At 59.8% G+C, this 19,389-nt stretch overlaps 2 protein-coding genes across 5 annotated transcripts; both read right to left on the bottom strand.

Moving 5' to 3' along the window:
- Window positions 1–1,235: 1,235 nt before the first annotated feature.
- CTXN1 (cortexin 1) lies at window positions 1,236–2,813 on the bottom strand. Of its 2 annotated transcripts, none has more exons than XM_042977282.1 (2): window positions 2,638–2,813; window positions 1,236–2,264 (listed from the first exon to the last, which is right to left on the bottom strand). In XM_042977282.1, exon 2 carries the CDS (start codon window positions 2,242–2,244, stop codon window positions 1,996–1,998), a length of 249 nt encoding a protein of 82 aa, XP_042833216.1. In that variant the 5' UTR covers window positions 2,245–2,264; window positions 2,638–2,813; the 3' UTR covers window positions 1,236–1,995. The 2 variants fall into 2 exon arrangements, with proteins under 2 accessions (XP_042833216.1, XP_042833217.1); XM_042977283.1 differs by having other exon boundaries at window positions 2,650–2,813.
- A 553-nt stretch (window positions 2,814–3,366) lies between these two features.
- On the bottom strand, window positions 3,367–17,691 carry TIMM44 (translocase of inner mitochondrial membrane 44). Of its 3 annotated transcripts, none has more exons than XM_042978012.1 (13): window positions 17,601–17,691; window positions 15,316–15,417; window positions 12,690–12,860; window positions 11,643–11,723; window positions 10,692–10,841; window positions 9,785–9,924; window positions 9,376–9,461; window positions 8,642–8,737; window positions 8,429–8,553; window positions 7,064–7,114; window positions 4,977–5,066; window positions 4,267–4,377; window positions 3,367–3,936 (listed from the first exon to the last, which is right to left on the bottom strand). In XM_042978012.1, exons 1-13 carry the CDS (start codon window positions 17,643–17,645, stop codon window positions 3,817–3,819), a joined length of 1,368 nt encoding a protein of 455 aa, XP_042833946.1. In that variant the 5' UTR covers window positions 17,646–17,691; the 3' UTR covers window positions 3,367–3,816. The 3 variants fall into 3 exon arrangements, with proteins under 3 accessions (XP_042833946.1, XP_007090726.1, XP_042833947.1); XM_007090664.3 differs by having other exon boundaries at window positions 8,642–8,734; window positions 17,601–17,690; XM_042978013.1 differs by lacking the exon at window positions 17,601–17,691 and adding an exon at window positions 16,952–17,007.
- Between the last annotated feature and the right edge of the window lie 1,698 nt (window positions 17,692–19,389).

The following is a 19,389-nucleotide window of genomic DNA, read 5'->3' as shown; positions in this document are numbered from 1 at the left end:
GTTCCTGTCAATCTCTCTTGCTCCCTTTTTTCTGTGAGTTAAAGATGGGGGTCGAGGCCCAAAGTGCCAGAAAGAGAAGTCAGGGGTAGGAGTGCCAGAGCTGGAGGAAGGCCAGCAGCTAAAGGCTGCTGCGACCAGGTCTGGTTCGGTGCCACCTGGAATGACCTTGGGCCGGCTGTGAGAGGGACCTTTGGTGACGGTATGGAGGATAGAGGCCTGATCCTGACAGGTGTGAGTGAAAGGTTCTCGGAGCAGGTGACCTCACGTCACACAGATGAAGGGGAGAAGCCAGCAGAGTGGCCAGATGGGAGGAGCCAGGCCCCAGGTAGGGGTGGGAGGGAGGGAGTCCCTGAGGTGGCCTTAGGGAAGCAAGGAGGGGGAGGGAGGGGGAGCTGGAGGGGCCTTAGGAGCAGGGAGGGAGGAGCTGAGCTGGGTAGAGGCAGGGGCCTGGCTGCTGGGTCTCCCAGCAAGGGGTCCCCCTTCATCAGCGGGCCTGAGGGTGTAGATTCAGGGGCAGGTGGGGGAGAGGAACGGCAGGGGAACCAAGCATCCTCCTGCAGCACTGCCTCCCCCCGCTTCCCCCCCCACCAAGCCTAACTAGTCTTCTGGGAGCTGGTAAATTTTGTTCGCAGAGCCCGTGCATTCACACAGCCTTCCTTTTATAGAAGCGCTCGCTTCTCCCCACACACATTGCACACGGCTCCCCCGGGGCACAAACACATCTCCCAGGCGGGTGTGGAGCAGAGCCAGCCCACTCCATGCCGCCAGTCCCACGGTTTCCAGTGTGCACGTGTTCACGGTGGGCAGGAGGCACCAGGCTCAGAGGTGTTTCAGGTTGCAGATGTGGTCGGTGCCAGATCATGCCACCTCTTGGTGCCACCCTCCAGCTCCCCACTCCAGCGAAGTCCATGTATTCCCCAGCCCCCAGTCCCCTCAAGTCAAGGGAAAGAAGGGGGATGGGTCTTGGCTATGCGTGGGGCCGGCGGGATCCAGGTTGCACATCAGTCGCCCCCAGAATGCGGCCTGGGTGTCTCCGCGGCATGAGGCTCACGGACAGCAGGTGGAAATCGGGCCTGGGTTCAAATTCCAGCCACTTAGTACAGGCTAGTCACTCAGGCTGCCTGGACCTTCGTCCCCTTGCCTGTAAGACTAGGGATGCTAACAGGCCTCAGGGTCCTGAAGAAGGAACAGGCCATGCACAGGACGCTCTAACTCACACGCTGCTTGGCACGTAGTAAGCGCTCAATAATAGCTTTTATTTTCACCAATGGCTGGGGGGCTGGGAGGAGGGAGAAGGCGTGGGTGAGGCCAGGCGGGGATGGGAGCAGGGATCAGGGGGAAATGGCAGGAGCGCCAGTGCAGGGCGGAGGTGGTGACTGGGGGAAGGGCGCTGACCTGTACTGGGGCCGGGGCTGGAGCGGAAGAGAACCTGCCCGCACTCTCCTCCCACCGCAGGCGTCACGCATCCTGGACACAACAGCCATTGTTGCTCTCCAGTCTCGGTCTCCGGGGGCAGGCCACGCAGGGCATATTGCTATGCAGCGTCCACCCCGTGGGCCCAGAAGAGCCTGTCCCGCAGGAGCAGCTCAACACTTAAGGGTGGGGGGCGAGGCGACGGGTCGGGGTTGGGGGAGGGAGGGGGACACGGGGGTCCCCCGCATCCAGGAATGGACACGACAGTCATGCTCGGCGGCGGCAGGACAGTAGCAGAGCCACCAATACGCCTTGGGGTGGGGGAGGGGTCCTCTTTCCCGTCGGGGAGCCAGTAGGGGACCAGCCGGGCCGGTGAGTCACGCAGCGAGGACGGGGCGGGATAAAGGCACGAAGTGGGGCTCCGGCCAGGCCGGGAGGAAAGATGGGAGGGGTCTGAGGGGGAGGAGCCGGACTTCTAACGCCCTGCCCCCTCGGGCTAGGATCTGGGGTGGGATCCTGAGCGCCATCCCGGCCAGGCGGCGCCCCCGTCGGGTCGGCCCTCGGCGAGAAACCCCGCTCGGCTCAGACCAGCGCGTAGTCGAACTGCCCGCGCTCGAGCGCCTCCTTGTGGTCGGTCCAGGACGAGGCGGGCATGCGGCTGTAGGGGTCGAGCAGGATGCGCACGCAGCGCACCATCAGCAGCACCAGCACCACGAGCAGGCAGAGTACGAAGGCGAACACTGTGCGCTGCTCCGCGTCCAGGCCCGCGCCCACCGGGGGCCCCGTCGACGGCGGCAGCGGCTCGGGGGACAGCGTCCACGTCGCGCTCATGGCTCACATCGCCGCGCGCCCTGCGGAGGAGGGGCCCGCCCGGGGCGCGGGGATGAGGCTGCGCCTTCCCTTCCCTGCGCCGCCCCCTCCTGCCGCGGCCCCCTGACCTTGCCGGGATCCAGCCCCCGCCCGGGCCTCCGTCCCCCCGGCTACGCCCAAGCCCGGGCCGCAGGCACGCCACCACAGGCACTCAGGGACCCAACTCCGGCCATGCGCGCAGGTGGGGGTGCTGACAGTGGGGAGAGGGAGCCCGGGCCCTGCCGGCCCGCGTACAACAGGTGCGAACGCACGGCCCGGGCGGCGCGGCGAAACCCTGTCCCCCGCCCCGCTCCCTTTGTTCCCGGCGTCCCGGGGACCCCTCCCCCACCACCCCCGCCCCGCCGCGCCCCTCACCCTGGCCTCTACCGGGACGGGAACCGAGCGTCCGGCGGCTGCGCTCTCTTCCGGGACCCGCGCCGGCTCTGCTCTCGGCCTCTCTCCCGCGGAGGCAGCGGCGGCGGCGGCCCCGGCTCAGCCCACCCCACCCGCCCCTGGAGCGCCCGAGACCGAGGCAGGCGAGCCGCGCGCTAGCCGGGCCGCCGTGGCTGTTCCCATGGCGACGGGGGGCGGGGCCGCCGCGGGGGGCGGAGGCTGCGCAGGGAGCGGCGCGCGGGCTCGCGACCCCGCCCCGGCCTCCGGGAGAAGAGCGCTCCCGCCCGCAGGCGCCTGGGAGATCCTGGGCGCTGCGCGCATCGGCACCCAGGACCTCGCCCACCCCACCCCGACAAGCACCCCAGGCAGCCCCAGCCCGACTCCGGCACCTGTCTATGCGATAGACCCCTCAAGCAGACGACCTGTTTGGGGAATCCCAATGCCTCCCGAATCACTCATACTGACGCTCAAGCTCCTCCAGTTGTAGGGACCCCAACCTTCCGAGATCCCAGCCAGGCCTCGGAAAAGCTCCCTAGCTCTTGTGGAGGACCCCCGACCCAGGGAGGGCAGGGTCCTGAGCAGGCAAGGTCTAGGGCTGCAGTTCCTTCAGTGACCTTGACCGCCTCCTGTGACCACCCGGCCAGCTCCCACCACCCATCCTCGGTCCCAGCTGCCCCCTACCCCAGTGACAAACACCTCAGACCACCCGAGTTGCTGTCCTGCACTTTGGCGTTTTATTATTATTTCCAAATCTCAGGCATATATACAGGATAATAAGGGCACTGTTAAAAAACGGAGCCAAAATGGCCGGGCTGAAGCAGCTCGTATGCTACTCTGAGCAGCGGGTCCTAGACCTGCCGTCCTGCCCCCTGGATGGTCCCTGGGCCAGAGGGGCGGCCTCTCGGCACCATCCGGCGAGTGCGCCACATTGACCCGGCTGCTGGCGGAGGGGCGCGGGAGCAGTGCAGGAGCCCCTGGGATGGGGAGCCGCCCCCCCCTCATCCACCCGCCCGGCCCCATCCAGTTGGTTTTGTAGCGGCCCTGGTAGAGATCTGACAGTCCCGTCTTCCCCAGAGGTCTGGTTGTGACAGGCAGACACCAGTCCTGTGTGACCACCGCGTGCTGATCCAGCCCAGAAGCCTCTGCTCGTGGCCACCACGCTCAGAGGACCTGCTCCGTGCTGGATGCTGAGATGTCCAGGAGCCGCCAGGCCGCGTAGGGGTTGAGCTCGTCCTGGTCTCGACAGAGCGCCCACACGTACAGCATGCGCAGCACCTTGTCCTGCAGAAGCAGGGACGGTGAGGGCCGCGACGAGGGACTGCCGGGAGGGGCACGGCAGAACACAAAGGGGACGCCAGGAGGGACCAGGGAGCAGAGCTGGGAGTCGGCCTGGGTCCAGAGTCGACAACTCAGGCCTCTGCACAGCCAGATGAGTCAGTCACCCTCCAACCCCCACCAGCAGCCACAGGGCCCCAGGCTTCTCAAGACACTGCCCTGCTGTTGCTGCACAGTCACAAAACCTCCTGGCTCTGTCGGCGCGAGGTGGCTGGAGGCGGCCATCAGCCAGTCTCGCGCCAGCCACCCGCGAGACCCGATCCCTCCTGGACTCACCGGGTCGCCCTCCACCACCTCGCCTTTGGGGTTCTTGATCACCATCACCAGCTGGGCCTGGAAGGTGATGATCAGCACAGGCCCCTGCTCCATCATCTTGCCCATGGCCAGCTGCAGGGGGACAGACAAGGTGGGCTGGCCTCAGAGAGTGGCCTTGCCCCTCCCCTGACAGTCGCCTCACGGCTGGTGCCGACCCTTGCTTCCCAGGAGGCAGTCCCAGCCACCCCACTTGTCCTACTCGTCGGGCCAGGCCCCAGAAGGACCTGTGGGAGGTTCCCACGGGACCCTTCCCAATGTGAGCCAGAGTCTGAACTAAGAATCCACGCAGCCTCCCCGGACCCTGGTGGCTTCTTGTTCCCCAGAGGGGGCTGGGTGGGCGTGTAAGGCCTCACAGGGGGGCCCCTGCACACGGGCAGGGGTAACCAGCACTGGCACTCGTCCGGCTCTCCACAGGGGCAAAGCTCTCGCCCCGCCCAGTGAAGGCAGAGGGACAGCACTGCCTCTGGGGGCCCCGAGGTCTGGGCGGCAACAGCAGCCCCTGCGTCCGCCGCCTGCCCAAGAACTCTCCCACCACAGGCTTATGGGAACCCTCTGCCGAAAGGGACCCTGAGGTCATTTCACCCCAGTCCCTGTCTGTCCGTGCCGCAGCTCCCCCAGGGACGGGCGCCCCTCTGACTAGCACCCCCCCGACGCCGAGAAGAGCCGCTCACGTCGATGTTGTCGATGTCCAGAACGCGGGAGTGGAACTGCAGGCCCAGCGCCTTGGCCTGCTGGATCGGGTGCGCCAGCTGGCTGTAGGTCTGCGAAGAGAAGCCAGACACATCCCTGCGGCTGGACCCGCGAGCGCAAGCCCCACCAAGGTGCTGCGGCGCCCCTGCTGGCGAACCCCAGGGGCTGCACCGTCCTGGGAAACTCTCCCCGCAGACAGGCTCACCGCCCTATCCCGTGCTTTCTGCACCTGCACCTTCCAGAAACGGCTGCTATCGCCTGCGTGTGCTTTGCCAGGAGCAGCAGATGCCAGGAGCACAGGTCCAAACAGGGAGGCCAGTGCCACCCATTTGCTGGCCCGAATCACACCCCCCTTGTTATAAAGACAGCGCTGCATCGAGACGCCCAAATGAAAGTGGTATTAATCAGTAAAGTAGGTAATTTTCCTGCAACAGGATCTGAAATACACGCCCAGAGGGAAGTTGAGGCCTCTCTGGCTGATCTTGGACTTCCCCATACTCACCGCACTCAGAATCTTGGCCTGGAATCAAACGCGTTTTCTAGGATTCGCCCTAACCCACAGCCGCTCTGAAGTGAGCTCCCTCGGTCGGCCTCCTCCTCACTGACCAGCCCCGATGGGAGGCTGCTGGCCACAGGCAGCCCGTTTTTCCCGCAGGGCGGTGACACCCCAATGACACCTCCAGCCCCCTTGAGCCTACTCCCAGGCCCAGGACACACGTGACACCTGGTACCTTTTCACTGGAGGCTTCTCTGGACTCAGCAGCTATGGCGGAAGACATTCCAATAACACTTACTTTTTATGGAAATAACTGATCTACCAAGAAAAAAAATGGTGCCAACCCTATTTCCTGTGTGGTTCTTAAAAATGGCATCTAAGAAACACCTCTGGGGGCGCCTGGGTGACTCAGTCGGTTGAGCATTCAACTTCGGCTCAGGTCACGATCTCACAGTTCATGGGTTCGAGCCCCGCGTCGGGCTCCGTGCTGACAGCTCTGAGCCTGGAGCCTGCTTCGGATTCTGTGTCTCCCTCTCTCTCTCTGCTCCTCCCCCACTCACGCTCTGTCTCTCTCGAAGAGAAACAAACATTTAAATAAATAAATACACACACACACAACACACACATACATACACACATACACCTCTGTGAAAGCACCTGCAATTTCAGGAGCATTTCCAGGGGCCCCAGCAGCTCTTTGGCAAAGATAATCAACCACAGCCTAATGGTCCCAAAGCATTAAAAAAAAAAAAAAAAAAAAAAAAAAAAAACCACACGCTCATAAATGCCTGCTGGATTAGTCACCATGCAGGGGAGTATTAAAAAAAAAAAAAAAATCTGACATCTTCTCCTCTGCTTTCTCCAAGTTGTTTGTGAGCTGGAAGCAGAATAGATCAGCCAAAAAAGGCTCTGGATTGCTCAATACAAATAAGCTAGAAAAAAACCCCATGAAGACACAGGTCAGGGAGTGAGCAGGGTGAGTCGAGGTGGCCGACAGAGTCCTGCAGGGCCGGGGAGGCTGCCAGGACCGGGGCGGACAGGGTGTGCTCCTGGGGACAGCTGACCTGGGTGCACGGCCTGGCACCATGGGGCCCCGGGACCCTGAGCACTGACTCTGGGGAGCAGTCAGGCCTCATCAGGACACACGGCTCCTCCCCATGCGGGAAATCTTATCACCGTCTGTTTTGATCTGTGTTTCGGGAACTAAAAGTGAGAACAGCTACAGTGAGTCTGGCCAGCGCTTTGTGCATCCGGGAGGGCTGCGTCTGTGTTCACACTGTACCCTCATGACGCCTGTGACATGGCCCAGGGACGGGAGGTGGTGTGGGCCCGCAGGCTGCTTGCTGGCCAGCGCCCAGAGCCACCACGTGAGACCCCTGAGCGCTGAGGGAAGGTCACACACACCCCAAGCTATTCACGGTCCCTTTCCGCCCGGCCCCGGACCCCTGGGTGCCTCCACAGCCAGGACACCGGGCCCTGTCATACCCTTCCTGGCTCTGCCCAAACAGACCTCCAAACTGATTCTTTTTAGGCCTAAATATAAAAAGTAGAAAGAAAAAGAGAAGGACTCACAGCTTCATAGCACCAGTCTTTGAGAATCTCAAGCTCTCCAGAAATCATGGCCTAAAAAGGGAAAAACAAACAAACAAAAAATAAGTTCGAGACTAATAAGGGGCTATCTAGGCTGGAGACCCTACCCCATAGGCTCCAGCTGGGGAGCAGGGGGCCTCGGGTCAGGCCACAGCAACGGATGCCCCTCCCCAGGCCCTTGGGACCAAGGGCCTGCATGTGTGACCCCCGGCAGCCCAGGGTGGCCCCAAGGGCCTCGGGTGAGGTGGAGGAAGATGGAAGCATGCTGGGCTCAGCGTGGCTGGGAAGCTGAGCCAAGGAGGCCAGGAGCTGCATTCCACCTCCACCGGGGCTGGAGCTTTGCACACCCAGAGGTCAGGACAGGGGCAGAGGAGGGGTCCTGGGGTGGCCTCCCAAGGTGCCACAGGGGATGCCTCTGCAGGAACCTGGAGGCGGGGCTGACCTGCTGAAGGTCAGAGAGGAGCCCAGGGCCAGAGGGAAAAACAAAACTAGGGGCAGGCCGGGAGCTGAGACGTTGTCTCTAGAAGAATCCGCCTGTGCTGGGGCTGCTGTGTTAAGGGAGCGCCCCCTCTCTACCTCCTCCCGGCCCTGCCCGAAGTGGTGCAGGGAACGTGGGGAATTAGAGAGGAGGGGACCACAGGGAGACCAGTAGGATACAGGAGACAGGGGGTGGGGACTGGAATCTACCTTCGGGGCAGGGGGGGGGGTGGCGGGTGCGGAGCCTTTCTGTGATCTCATCAGGCCCTACCAAAGGCCTGGCAGAGGCCCAGGTTCCGGCCACATCCCAGGGGCTGGAGAAACAGACGTGGCTGGCTGGAGGCAGTCAACCTTGGGCAGGGGCCCTGTGCAGTGTGTGCAGGGGCAGGACCCTGAGCGAGCCACCCCCTCCTCATTTATGAACCAGAAGGAGGAGCCAGAAAATGGGATTCAGGATTCCCACAGAGAGGGGACCTGGCCCCTGGGAGACAGAGCCGCGGCCCTGGGGCAGCCGCTCACTGTAGGCTCGAGGGAACTGCTTCAAGCAGATCATGAGGGAAACCAGACAGGAGGCTCCAGGCCGGCTGTCAGGAAGACGGAAGTTGCTGCCGGACCTCGTGAAAGGGAACTCCGTCCCTGGGAGCAGACACACCCCACAGGGAAGAAATCGGCCACCATCACGGGGACCAGCAGGGCCCACAGGTGACCCTGGGTGCCTTCTCAGAGGTGCATGACTAACGAGGGCTGGGCGTGGGGGTGCCAGGCCTCTGACGGCCAGAGATCTCTGCCCCTGGTGGCAGTTCCCAGGGTAACCTGGCAGGCGGGACAGTGGAGACCTGCTGGGTGGGGGCCCCAGGGTGCAGCACCCACCTCCAGGACGTTGGGGATGATGTCGCTCTCACACTGCTGCAGGAACCGCTCCTTGTCGAAGGCAGGGTCAACTCGCAGGATCTCCGTGAGCACCTCTGACATCTCCGTCTTCGAGAACAGGCCCCCTGGAGGCAGCCACGGCAGGAGTGGGCCAGGGCCCGGGACCGTCCCTGCGGCCAGCCCAGGCGGGAAGGACGGTCCGGGCTCACTCACCCAGCAGGTCTGTGACCTTGTCTGTCAGCGCACGGGACGCCCGGATGAGGACGTTGTCGCTCTCGTCATACTTCACCTTCATCTCGAAGAACCCTGCTGGGACGTGGGCTGAGGTCAGGGGTCGCCTCCAGAAAGACACCCCTACTCTAGGACTTCCGGGGGCTCCTTGCAGCCCTGCAAGACCCACTCCCTGTGCAGACCTGGACAGTGCAGGGCGGAGCCAGCTTTCTCGGGGGTGGCTGAGGGGCAGGGCTCTCCCTACCAAGGAAACCGGCCTCTAGTGACCGTCACAGGACAAGGGACAAGGGTGTGTGGCGTGGCGGTGCTCTGGCTGGCACCTGGGAGGCCCACCGGCGCCTCCTGTCCTGCCCTGTGAGGGAGCCTCTCACGGTGGCACCCATAGCCCAGCCACTGGAGAGGCAGGTCGGCCTGGCCGCCCTCCTGCCAGCGGCAGCTCCGCGACCGCGAGGACGGTGACTCAGCCCCTGGGGTAGGGCCCCTGCCCGCCAGCTGGAGATGTACCGGGCTGCCCTCGAGAGCAGGGCTGCCTGGCGGCCTGGGCTCTGCTGCTCACTGGCTGGGTGATCCTGGGGAGTGGCTGGTCCTCTCTGACCCCGGTCTCCTCCTCTGTAAAGCGGGGGGTCTGGCTTGTGCCCAGTGCGCGGGGAGCACTCAGTAAGCGTCTGCTGCCACGGCGACGCTGTCGGCCGAGTGTCCGAGACGTGAACACTCACGATTAAATACCACGTTGTTGTCCCTGAAGTCTCTCCACTGCTGGTACCACTTGGAGTCCTTGTGCAGCACGACCCCCAGGGCCTCCCTGGGGAGATGGGGCAGCGGTGAGCAGTGGCGATGGGCCCCTGTGTGCCGGCCCAGGCACCCAGCCCTCCTGTCCCCGCGGGCAGCGCCCCCGTCCCCCTGGGCAGCCCGCCCTCCTCTCTCAGCCTCCTGAGAGAGGCCCTCCTTCTCTCTCCCCTTCCCACCACCCACCATCTCCCCCACGTTCACACGGGAGCAGGGACTCTTGAGCAGAACAGACACTCGAGAACGAACTGACTTGGGCAGGAACGTTCCAGGGGCGCTCAAACACAAACAGTGTGTGTGTGGAAAGGGGACACAGGCCCTGGCCAGTCTGCTACCTACTCGTTGGGCTCAAACACCTTCTCTTCCTTGAGCTTCTCTCCTGCAAACTCCTTCCTCTTCCTGAGGCGCTCTGGCCTCCGATAGGGCCCGGTCTGCCCCAGCACGCTGTCGTCGATCTCCTTCTTCACGGACTCTACCCCCTGGGGGAAAGCAGCCAGCCCCAGGGTGGGCGCTCAGGACCTTCCTGACACTGCGGACCACCGCCGGGGGCCTGTGCGTTTGTGCCCCAAGTCAGGACAGTGTCCGCGGAGAACCCCAATCCAGGGCCCAATTGGTACCCCAGGGCCTCAGCTTCCCCCAGTCTCGAGGTCACGTGGCTCTGAGCACCCTGCCTGACTTCCCTGCGTGGACCACAGGGCTGTTTCAGATGGACCCCGCTTTTCTCTGGCCACCCCCCTCATTTCCCCCAACCTTGCTGCAGTCACCCTGGCCGTGTTGAGCTAGCTGTGCACGCCTCCCCACTGGAGGGGCTGCCACTCCACCCGTGGCCCCTCCCCTGTATGTTCCCTTGTCACATGTCGCTCAGGAACCACTCATCCCCCTCTGGGTCCCCCAGACACCTCAAGAGCAGGAATTTGGACTTTCTATCCACTGGCCCCTGTGGGCAGCAACAGAGCCCAGCATGTGGGAAGATTCAACAGGCGTTTCAGAATGAATCAGGTCGCCTTGAGGACAACAGGTCCCGGGCTTACGGACACAAGCTAAGGGTGTTAGTGGCTGAGAGGCTCTCCGTGCATTAACCTGCTGCTTCCTAGGGGCTTTGACTTGTCCAAGGCCACCTGGCAGGGAGCGGAGCACCATCCTGGTGCCTCGAGCAGGCCCTCCCTCTCCAGGGCTGAGATCGGCAGTGAGAACTCAGGATCCCGGACTCAGAGCAGGCCAGGCCGTGAGCCCCAGCCCGACCCACCTGGGAGATGGCTCTGAAGGCGGCGGTCCGGCCCAGCTTCTCCCCGCCTTTGGACACCGACTCGGCCGACTGTTTGGCAGTCTTGGCAGCTTCCTCCACGCTCTCCTTGATCTTCCGGCCAAGGTCGCTTTTACCGACTTCATCAAGACTCTACTGAGACACAGGGATGGGGGTGTCAGCACAGCCCCCCCCCCCCCGCCCCGCCCCGAGCTAAGACCGGTCCAGTCCTTCAAAGGTCGGGAACAGACACTCTGAACTCGTCTGACCTATGGGGCCCGGACACTCGGGTGCACTGTGTACAAGGTCTGCAGGGCTGAACCCCTGGGCTCTGGGCTGGACACCAGGTCAACTGGGTTCTCCCCGGAAGGGGCTCGAGTGGCTGTTTAGGGATAAAAGGTTCGAGGAGCCTGTGCCTAATGCTGGACTGGCCTGGAACCCTCGCAGGCGGCTCAGAACAGTGCAGAGCCCTGCCCCTCTCTCCTGCTCAGAACAAAGCAAAACAGGCAACAAAAAGGAAGCCCTCGGGCCCCCCCACGCTGCCCCATCTCCCCTCACCTGGGGCCAAGCAGTGCTTCCCTGTTTTGGGTAGGAGGAGACAAGTCATTGGCCCTTCTGTCTTTGCTGGTGGCACGAAAGCGTGAAAGCTTCTACTGCCAGCGGTGAGCCTCAGGGCACGTGGGCTAGCCTGACTTCACCCTCCTTCCTGGGCGAGGGGCGGGGGAGGGGGGGCGGGGGGGGGGGGGGGCTGTGCATCCTAACTCCGGAAGCCACCTGGCCGGGCTGGCTCTTCCCTGGCTTGCCACCCACGCCTATTCATCCGCTGTGCCAAGTCACGCCCTGCCCAGGCGCCAGCTCTGCCCGCAGCTTCCAGCACGGCTCTCCTCCCAGAGGCGACGAACAGATGGCCTGGCAGCCGCGGGCAACAGAGCGTGGGGGCCCGGAGACCATTACCTCCTTCACTGTGCCTGTGATCTCCCCCAGCTTCTTCTTTATCACCTCGCTCGTCCGCACGGTTTCGGATTCAATGCTTTTCTACGGTAAGGAGGTTGTTTCTCTTGGTTACAACACAGCAGTTGTCTTATAGGAAGAATTTTCTGAGCGGCCCCCTGCCCCCCCCACCGCCCTGCCCGACCACCCCAGCCCCTCCCCACCCCAGGGCCCCTCACTGCCCGACAGCCTTGCTTTCGGGAGCAGTTGAGGGCTGACGGATGGAGACCCCTGAGGCCCAGCCCTGGCTCTAGTCTCTCGCCAGGTGCAGGGGTGATCTTGCCCTCCGCCCCGGTTCATCCACATTATCCTGCCTCACTCTGCACCCCTGCAGCTGCCAGCCGCTGCTGGATCTCCCACAGCCACAGTCCCACCCGACTCGGCTTGCTCTGCCCCCAAACCACCCCTTAGCCCACTCCTCTTCCTTACTGGAAAGAAAGGGTCATCATCCTTCAGGTCGAATCCCCCACAGGCCCTCTGAGCGAACAGGCCTCGCCCACAGCCTGGGATGTGGCCAAGAGAACAAAAACCCAAGGGACCCGGAGCAGGCACCCGTTGGCAAGACGGGGCGGCTGTCCCCACCTCGCAGAGCCCTGATGCAGCAGCTGCCGAGCCCACTCCCTGCGGCGGGCGCCTGGCAGCTGCTTCGGTAAGAGACCAGGCGGTAATTAATAATCACACCAGCACCGTGACCCGTTTTCTACCTGCTTCACTCAAGGGGCCACAATCAGCTCTCAGGAGCAGCGCATCTTAAACCTACAGCTCAAGGGGTGACCCGGGGAGCCCGTGCAGACGCACTCCGATCCAGCAGGTCGGGGAGGGCCCCGCGACCCCGCATCTCTCACGAGCTTCCAGAAGAAGCTGGCGCCGCTGGTGTGCAGAGAACGCCACTCCGTCTCACCGCAGAAACGGCGGGCTGGCGACTCACTCCTGCCCGCTCGCCCCTGTGGTCAGTGAGTGACGTCACTTCCCCCACTGTGTCGTCTCTGTGCGGGAAGCAAAGGGACTCACGTATTTCCTTCTGGCCTCCTGGAGCGCGTCAGACTCTTCTAGCTTGCGGGCCTCATCTCGGAACTTTTTTATACTTTCTTTCATTTCTTTGTTTTTGGCTAATTCTTGCTTGATATTATCTAGCAAGCCAGAGAGAAAGCCTTTCCTGTTTCCAGAAGAATAGGATTTGGACTGAAAAGAAACAAAGGATTTTTACTTTCTCCTCTGTGCTGATACGGGTTTCACAGTGAACAGCTACCTCCATTATGAGCCAAGAAAGTCAAGTTAAGAAAGCATCAGGTGATAAACTGTGGGATGTTCAGTTTATTATCCAGTAATAAAAAGAAACCAGTTAGCAAGCTATGAAAAGATGTTGCGAGGGGCGCCTGGGTGGCTCAGTCGGTTAAGCATCTGAGTTTGGTTCAGGTCATGATGTCAGAGTTTGTGAGTTCGAGACCCGCATCAGGCTCTGTGCTGACAGCTTGGAGCCTGCTTCGGACTCTGTTTCTCCCTCTCTCTCTGCCCCTCCCCCTCCCCAGCTCTCACACACTCTCTCTCTCTCTCTCTCTCTCTCTCTCTCTCTCTGTCAAAAATAAACATTAAAAAGAAAATTAAAAAAAAAAAAAAAAAAGATGTTGCGGCCTTACACAATTTGTCAATGACATCTCAATTTAAAAAAGACACAGGAGGGGGCACTTGGGTGGCTCAGTCAGTTGAGTGTCTGACTCACGATTTCGGTTCAGGTCAGGGTCTCATGGTTTGTGAGTTCAAGCCCAATATCGGGCACCATGACAGTGAGGAGGCTACTTGGGATTCTCTCTCTCCTTCTCTCTCTGTTCCTACCCTGATTGTGCTCTCTAAAAATAAATAAACTTAAAAAAAAAAAAAAAAAAAAGACACAGAGGAACCTTAAATTCATATTACTGAGTGAGAGAAGCTGGTCTGAAGAGACTCCAGGCGGCATGATCCCCACTCTAGGACATTCTGGAAAAGGTGAAACCATGGATAGTAAAAGGATCAGTGGTTGTCAGGGGCTGGGTAGGCTGGTGGGGAAGATGAATGGGCGGAGCAAAGAGAAGTTTCAGGGCAGTAAGACTACTCTGTCCAAACCCAGGGAATGAGCACCCAGCATGAACCCTAAGGCAAACTATGGGCCTCAGTTAATAACGATGTATCAATGCTGGCTCATCAGTTGTAACAAAGGTGCTTATACTAAAGCAAGAGGCCGCACCATGGGGAAAATACAGGCCCAGGTGAGAGGAGGGGCCGCCAGGAGGTTGATGGAAACTCTCAGTACTTCCTGCTCAATTTTTCTGCACATGTAAAAGTGCTCAGAAGGATAAAGTCTATTAAAAACAAAACAAAGTGCCAGGCTCCTTCTCCAACAGAGGGAACCCTGGGTGAGAAACGGGCGGTTTGGAATCCTCATGGACATTCAAACATGCTCACCCAAGGCGAAGGGCAACACCCAAAGGGGCCCCTGTCCCAGGAATGGAGTGGAAAGGACTCTATAGCCCCTTATCTGGAAGAAGCTGAGATAGGGCCCTACTCCCTGGGCTTCGGGGGCCGGGATAACTTTGGGGTCACTCTCAAGTCCCACATTGGAACTCACGTGTCACCCCAGGGCTTGGCACAAACCTCCGTCGTCAACCCACAGGATCACTGTCACCCAGAGCCTAAGCTCAGGGGTGCCCCTCGTAGGAAAACCCAACACACCCAGAAAGCCGGGGCCTAGGGAGGCCGGAAGAAAGGCCACGGTCCTTCTGCAGACACAAGAGCCAGAGTCGTACACTGCCCGAGACACAGGCTTCAGTTCAGGGTCGCACTGAGCCAGGTTAGGATTGCTGCTTCCCCACCACGTTGAGAGTGGGCTCCGAAAAGAGAATGCTTGAAGAACCACGCGAATGGTGTGCCCCGCCAGCCTTTCTCTGGGGGAGGTCTAGGTTCTAAGACTGTCTGGGACTGCGCCACCTGGCAGCTGCCCCACCTGCCGCTCCACGGCGGGGGCCGGCCGCACACACACGGAGGTGGTGGCTAAGAGGAAAGGCCACAGGGCATGTGCCACGCCCACAAAAGCTCAAGGACAGGACCGGGGAGACCAGGCCTGTGAGAGACTCAGCGGGAAGGGAAGGGTGTGGGCTGCCCCAGTGTGTGCATTTGGGGAAGGATACTGGTTTGGGGCTTTCCTCCCTGTGGTGGTAACACACCGCCAGAAAGAAGCACAGTTGAAAAGGAAGGACACGGAGGAGAAAGGCTCTAGAAAATGCTGTCTGTGAGGAACAACAGAGACAGGAAACTGAGCCCCCAAGCTGAGGTGGCTCCGCTCAAATGCCTGGAGGGCTGTCACCCAGAAAAGGGAAGAGCCACAGGGAGGTGGATTTCAGCTGAGTACAGGGATGCCTTTCCAGCCCCGAGAGCTGACACATCATCTACTTTGTCAGGCAGGAGCTCCACCCCTGGTAATGCCAGGTGCTGCCCGAGAGCCCGAGAGGACCAGCACGCTGGGTTCTGTGACCCCGCAGGTCTTGGATGGGGAACGCCAATCAGCTGCCCTTGCCAGTGTGGGCAACGTCCTGCAGCTCTGTCTCCTGCTAACCAGGTCTGATCTTTCAGACTCCTCTCTGTCTGCTGGCATCCCGTCACTCACCAGAGGCAGCTCTCGGCCGGGCCGGCGTATCTGATAGGCACCATTGTGCAGTAGCATTAGGTTGTGGCTGGACAGGAACTGGACTCCATTGCTGACGCATCTCTAGTTAGTGAAGAAAAGAGAAAGAGCCATTCAGATAAGGTAACTAGGAAGTGAGTAAGCCCCACTAAAAAGTAGGGGTCGCCCAAGTCTCATTTGCCGATTTTTTTTAATGTTTATTTTTGAGAGAGAGAGGTGAGGAGGGGGGGGAGGGAGGGAGAGACAGAGCGCTAGCAGGGGAGGAGCAGAGAGAGAGGGAGACACAGAATCCGAAGCAGGCTCCAGGCTCTGAGCTGTCAGCACGGAGCCCGACGCGGGGCTCGAACCCACAAACCGTGAGATCATGACCTGGGCCGAAGCCAGATGCTTAACCGACTGAGCCACCCAGGCGCCCCATCATTTGCCGATTTTCACTGCAGGCCTGCTGCATGCTAGACACTCCGCCATCTTGCTAAATTCTAAGAAGCCAATGGAATCTTGTGGAAAGGAAGACACTGGATCTGCACCTCCAGGGTCCATTCCTACTTTCCTGCCTCTGAACCTGGGGGAAACCAGATGAGTCTCAGGAGATACCAACCTATGGTGGAAGAAGGCTAAACGTGCCAGTCTGATTTCGTCTCATTAGCCTGAAATGGGCCCCCAAGCGCCTCAATGCTGGCTGTGAGCAGTCTTCTCTCACAAGCCTAGCCCAATGCTACCGGCCTTGGAAGACCACAGACCTGGGCTCTCAGAGGTAAAGCACAGATAACTTGTTCTAGGCACAACCCTGGAAGAAACCTAGCATGTCCTGGTCCAGGGTTGGGCTGCAAGAGGGCACACCTGGGCCAAGACACTACTAACATCACGTGAAAGGCATTTCTTCTCCTACCAAATGAAGGACTTAAGCTCCATAAGAGAAGGGCCAGTGCACGTCCTGCTCAACATTGCACCGTAGCACCCAGCACCGAGCCAGGCACATTGATCTCAATGACCATAGAACCACTCTTCCATTTCCATATTCCCTGGGCCTTTCCTCTCCCGTTCCATGCCTCCTATCTCCAGGAACTCTAAGCAACAGCCCAAACTCATGCAAAGGCCAGCATCTCCTACAGCTACTCAAGAGCAATTCCTGGGGTACCTGGCTGGCTCAGTGGGAAAAGCATTTGACTCCTGATCTCAGGGTTGTGAGTTTGAGACGCCCACGATTGGGGTAGAGACTACTTAATAAACTTAAATATATATATATTAAAAAAAAGAGTAACCCCTGAGAGCTGAAATCATTTGTTCTTCTCTATATGCCTACACCCATTGATCCTGGAACCACTGACTTCAGCAACAGTCTAAGATAGCAGTGAACGGCTAACTTGGAAAAGAAATCCCATATTAAGCCCCAACCCGAGGCTGGTTCCCAACCGGTTTTGTGCCCAAATCCGAACATGTGTAAATTCAATCTAAAACCCTGACTTAAGACACAAGTAGCCAAGAAAAGAAAAAAATCAGCCTGAAGTCAAAGACAGCTTCTTCCTCCCCACACTAGGATCCCTATGAGATACTTTCCTTCATCCAGAGCCTAGCACTGCAGTCAGTTTGACCTGGGCTTTGGACCAGGTCAGCTTACCACGAGCTGAGGCTGTGGGCAGGTTGCTTAACCTTTCTGAGTCCCGGTTTCCCAACCTGTGAAACAGCAACAAGCAGCAGCAGTACATGAAGTACTTGTAATCCACGAAGCTTGTAGTACACGAAATACTACTGTTTCCTGAGTGCACCATACACGCCTTAACTCCCACCACCCCTATGAGTTCAAGCTCTAAGCCAGGACGAGAACCATCTCCCGCACTTTCACACGGAGGACGAGGGGGAGCGATGCAGGAAATGCTCTCGGTAGAGGACCTGGCACATAAACGCGAGCCGTGACTGTCAACGGTATTTTGCCTTCTCCCGGCTGTTTCTCCACCGGGCGCCCGGGCCACCGTGCACTCCCCGGTGCACGTGGAGTCTGATCAGGAAGTGAGGGGCGATTCGCCGTCCGCCGGGCTCAGCGCATGGCCGCCTCGGACCCGGCACGCTTAGCTCCTCACCACAAGCTTCGCTCGGGGACCCCGGCCCCGGCCTCGACCGACCCAACGACCCAACCCAAGCCTTCTGCCGAGCCAAGAAAGGGCCGAGGGGGCCTAAGGCCTGAGGAGAAAAAGGCCCTGGAGGTCGCGGGCGGGAAGCTCCCTAGGCCCGCCCCCTACTCCCCACCCTGACCCCGTACGTCTCCTTACCTGCGGGCAGCGGCACCAACCTCCCCGCAGCGCCGCCGCCGCCATGTTGCTGGATCCCGTGTGACCTTCTGGTGACGCGGCCTGATGGCGTCATCCGCCGCGTCTATGTAGCGCGGCGTGGGTCTGGGAAAAAGCCGGCCTTGGGGGCGGGGTTTCGGGGAGGGAACGGCCTCTGATTAGACAGGGTTCCCTTGGGGGCGGGGCCTTGGAGAGTGGTCTGGCATAGGGGCGGGACTTAATGAGCTAGAGATTCCTAGAGAGCTAGGCGTCTGATAGGGCAGGATTTGGGAAGGCGGGGCATGTTGCTTGACGTCACCCGGGGGCGGGCACTTTTTTGAGGTAGAGACCTAGGGTTGGTTAAGGCTGCGAAGGGGCGGATCGTGAGGACGTGATTTCTGTCCCGTGCGGAGAGGTGATCTCCCAGTCAGGTCGTGCAAGGTTCCGTTGTCCGGAAGGACGAGTAGGGCGACTGACCACAGGGACAGGCTCAATTGGATTCTGACTGATTGACCCGCGGACCAGCCCAGTAGTGACTGACCCTGGCTCTCACTTACAGTGACCTACAGTGACCGACCGACGGGCAAGTGAGTTGCTCCAAGAGCGAGAGCAAAGGAGCCCACTTTGTACAGCACTTTGAGAATGCGCCCATTGGTTTTAGTCCAGAACAGGAAGATGAAGACCAGGCTGGGTGGAGGCCACTCCCCATGGATTTCGCATAAATTGACACATCTTGCCCTAAAGAAGATTAGGCCTTTGTCTTTTTAGCACTTAGATACTCTTTCCCATTTGGAGAATGCCGCCACCAAGTGGCGGTACCTTAGCATGGCCATGCAATCTGAGTCTAGGAGGGATGGGGAGCTGGTACCTTGGGGGGAGTTCATGTATTGAAGCCTTTTGAGTTACTAAGCTGTGATAAGGTCTGTGGGACTTGAAAGGGAGGCAACATAACACTTCCTAGCTTCAGGGCAGGACAGATCCTGTGTCTCTCAGGAGCTCCACCTCGAGGTGGGAGTAAGGGACGAGGGCTTCCACTCTGGCTTTGTTTGAAATGTCTTTACTCCAAGAAGAGCAAACTAGTTACGTGGTTGGGATACATAGGTTGTTGCTGAGAAGACCTGGGCTTCTTTGTTGTCGTTGGAGCCATGGAATTGGACAAGGGCACCCGGGAGTGTGTCAAACGGGCATATCAAAGGCCAAAAGTGGAGGAAAAAGAACCCTTCAAGTAGACTGGGCAGGACTGGGCAGCAGGTAGGAAAGGCACCTGGAGGGCCTCGGAGAAGGCAGGTGGAGTACGCAGTGTTGAATGCTGCACAGAACTCACGCAAGGCAGGCCAGGCCAGACATGTATCCGTTGTCCTTGGCAGTTTGCAATATGGAGGTCCCCGGTGAGACCAGCAAGAGGGTTTTGGTGGAATGGTGGCTGTGGAAGCCAGATTTCAGTGGGTTGAGATTTTTTTTACAGTGGTGTGCTGGAGCCAGCTTGTTCTGGCTAGCGAGAGCTAACAGTCAAATTTTTAGGAATTTGGGAGCTAGTTGTTAAAAACAGCCATTATTTAAAAGTTAATTATAGGGGCACCTGGGTGGCTCAGTCGGTTGAGCGTCCGGCTTCGGCTCAGGTCATGATCTCATGGTTCGTGGGTTCAAGCCCCTCATCAGGCTCTGTGCCGACAGCTCAGAGCCTGGAGCCTGCTTCGGGTCTGTCTCCCTCTCTCTCTGTCCCTCCCCCACTCGTGCTCTGTCTCCCTCTCTCTCAAAAATAATTAAACAGCAAACAAATAATAGAATACAA

Source organism: Panthera tigris, chromosome A2 (assembly GCF_018350195.1).
Source record: "Panthera tigris isolate Pti1 chromosome A2, P.tigris_Pti1_mat1.1, whole genome shotgun sequence".
Classification (NCBI taxonomy): domain Eukaryota; kingdom Metazoa; phylum Chordata; class Mammalia; order Carnivora; family Felidae; genus Panthera; species Panthera tigris.
This window is presented reverse-complemented; position numbering and strand designations above follow the sequence as displayed.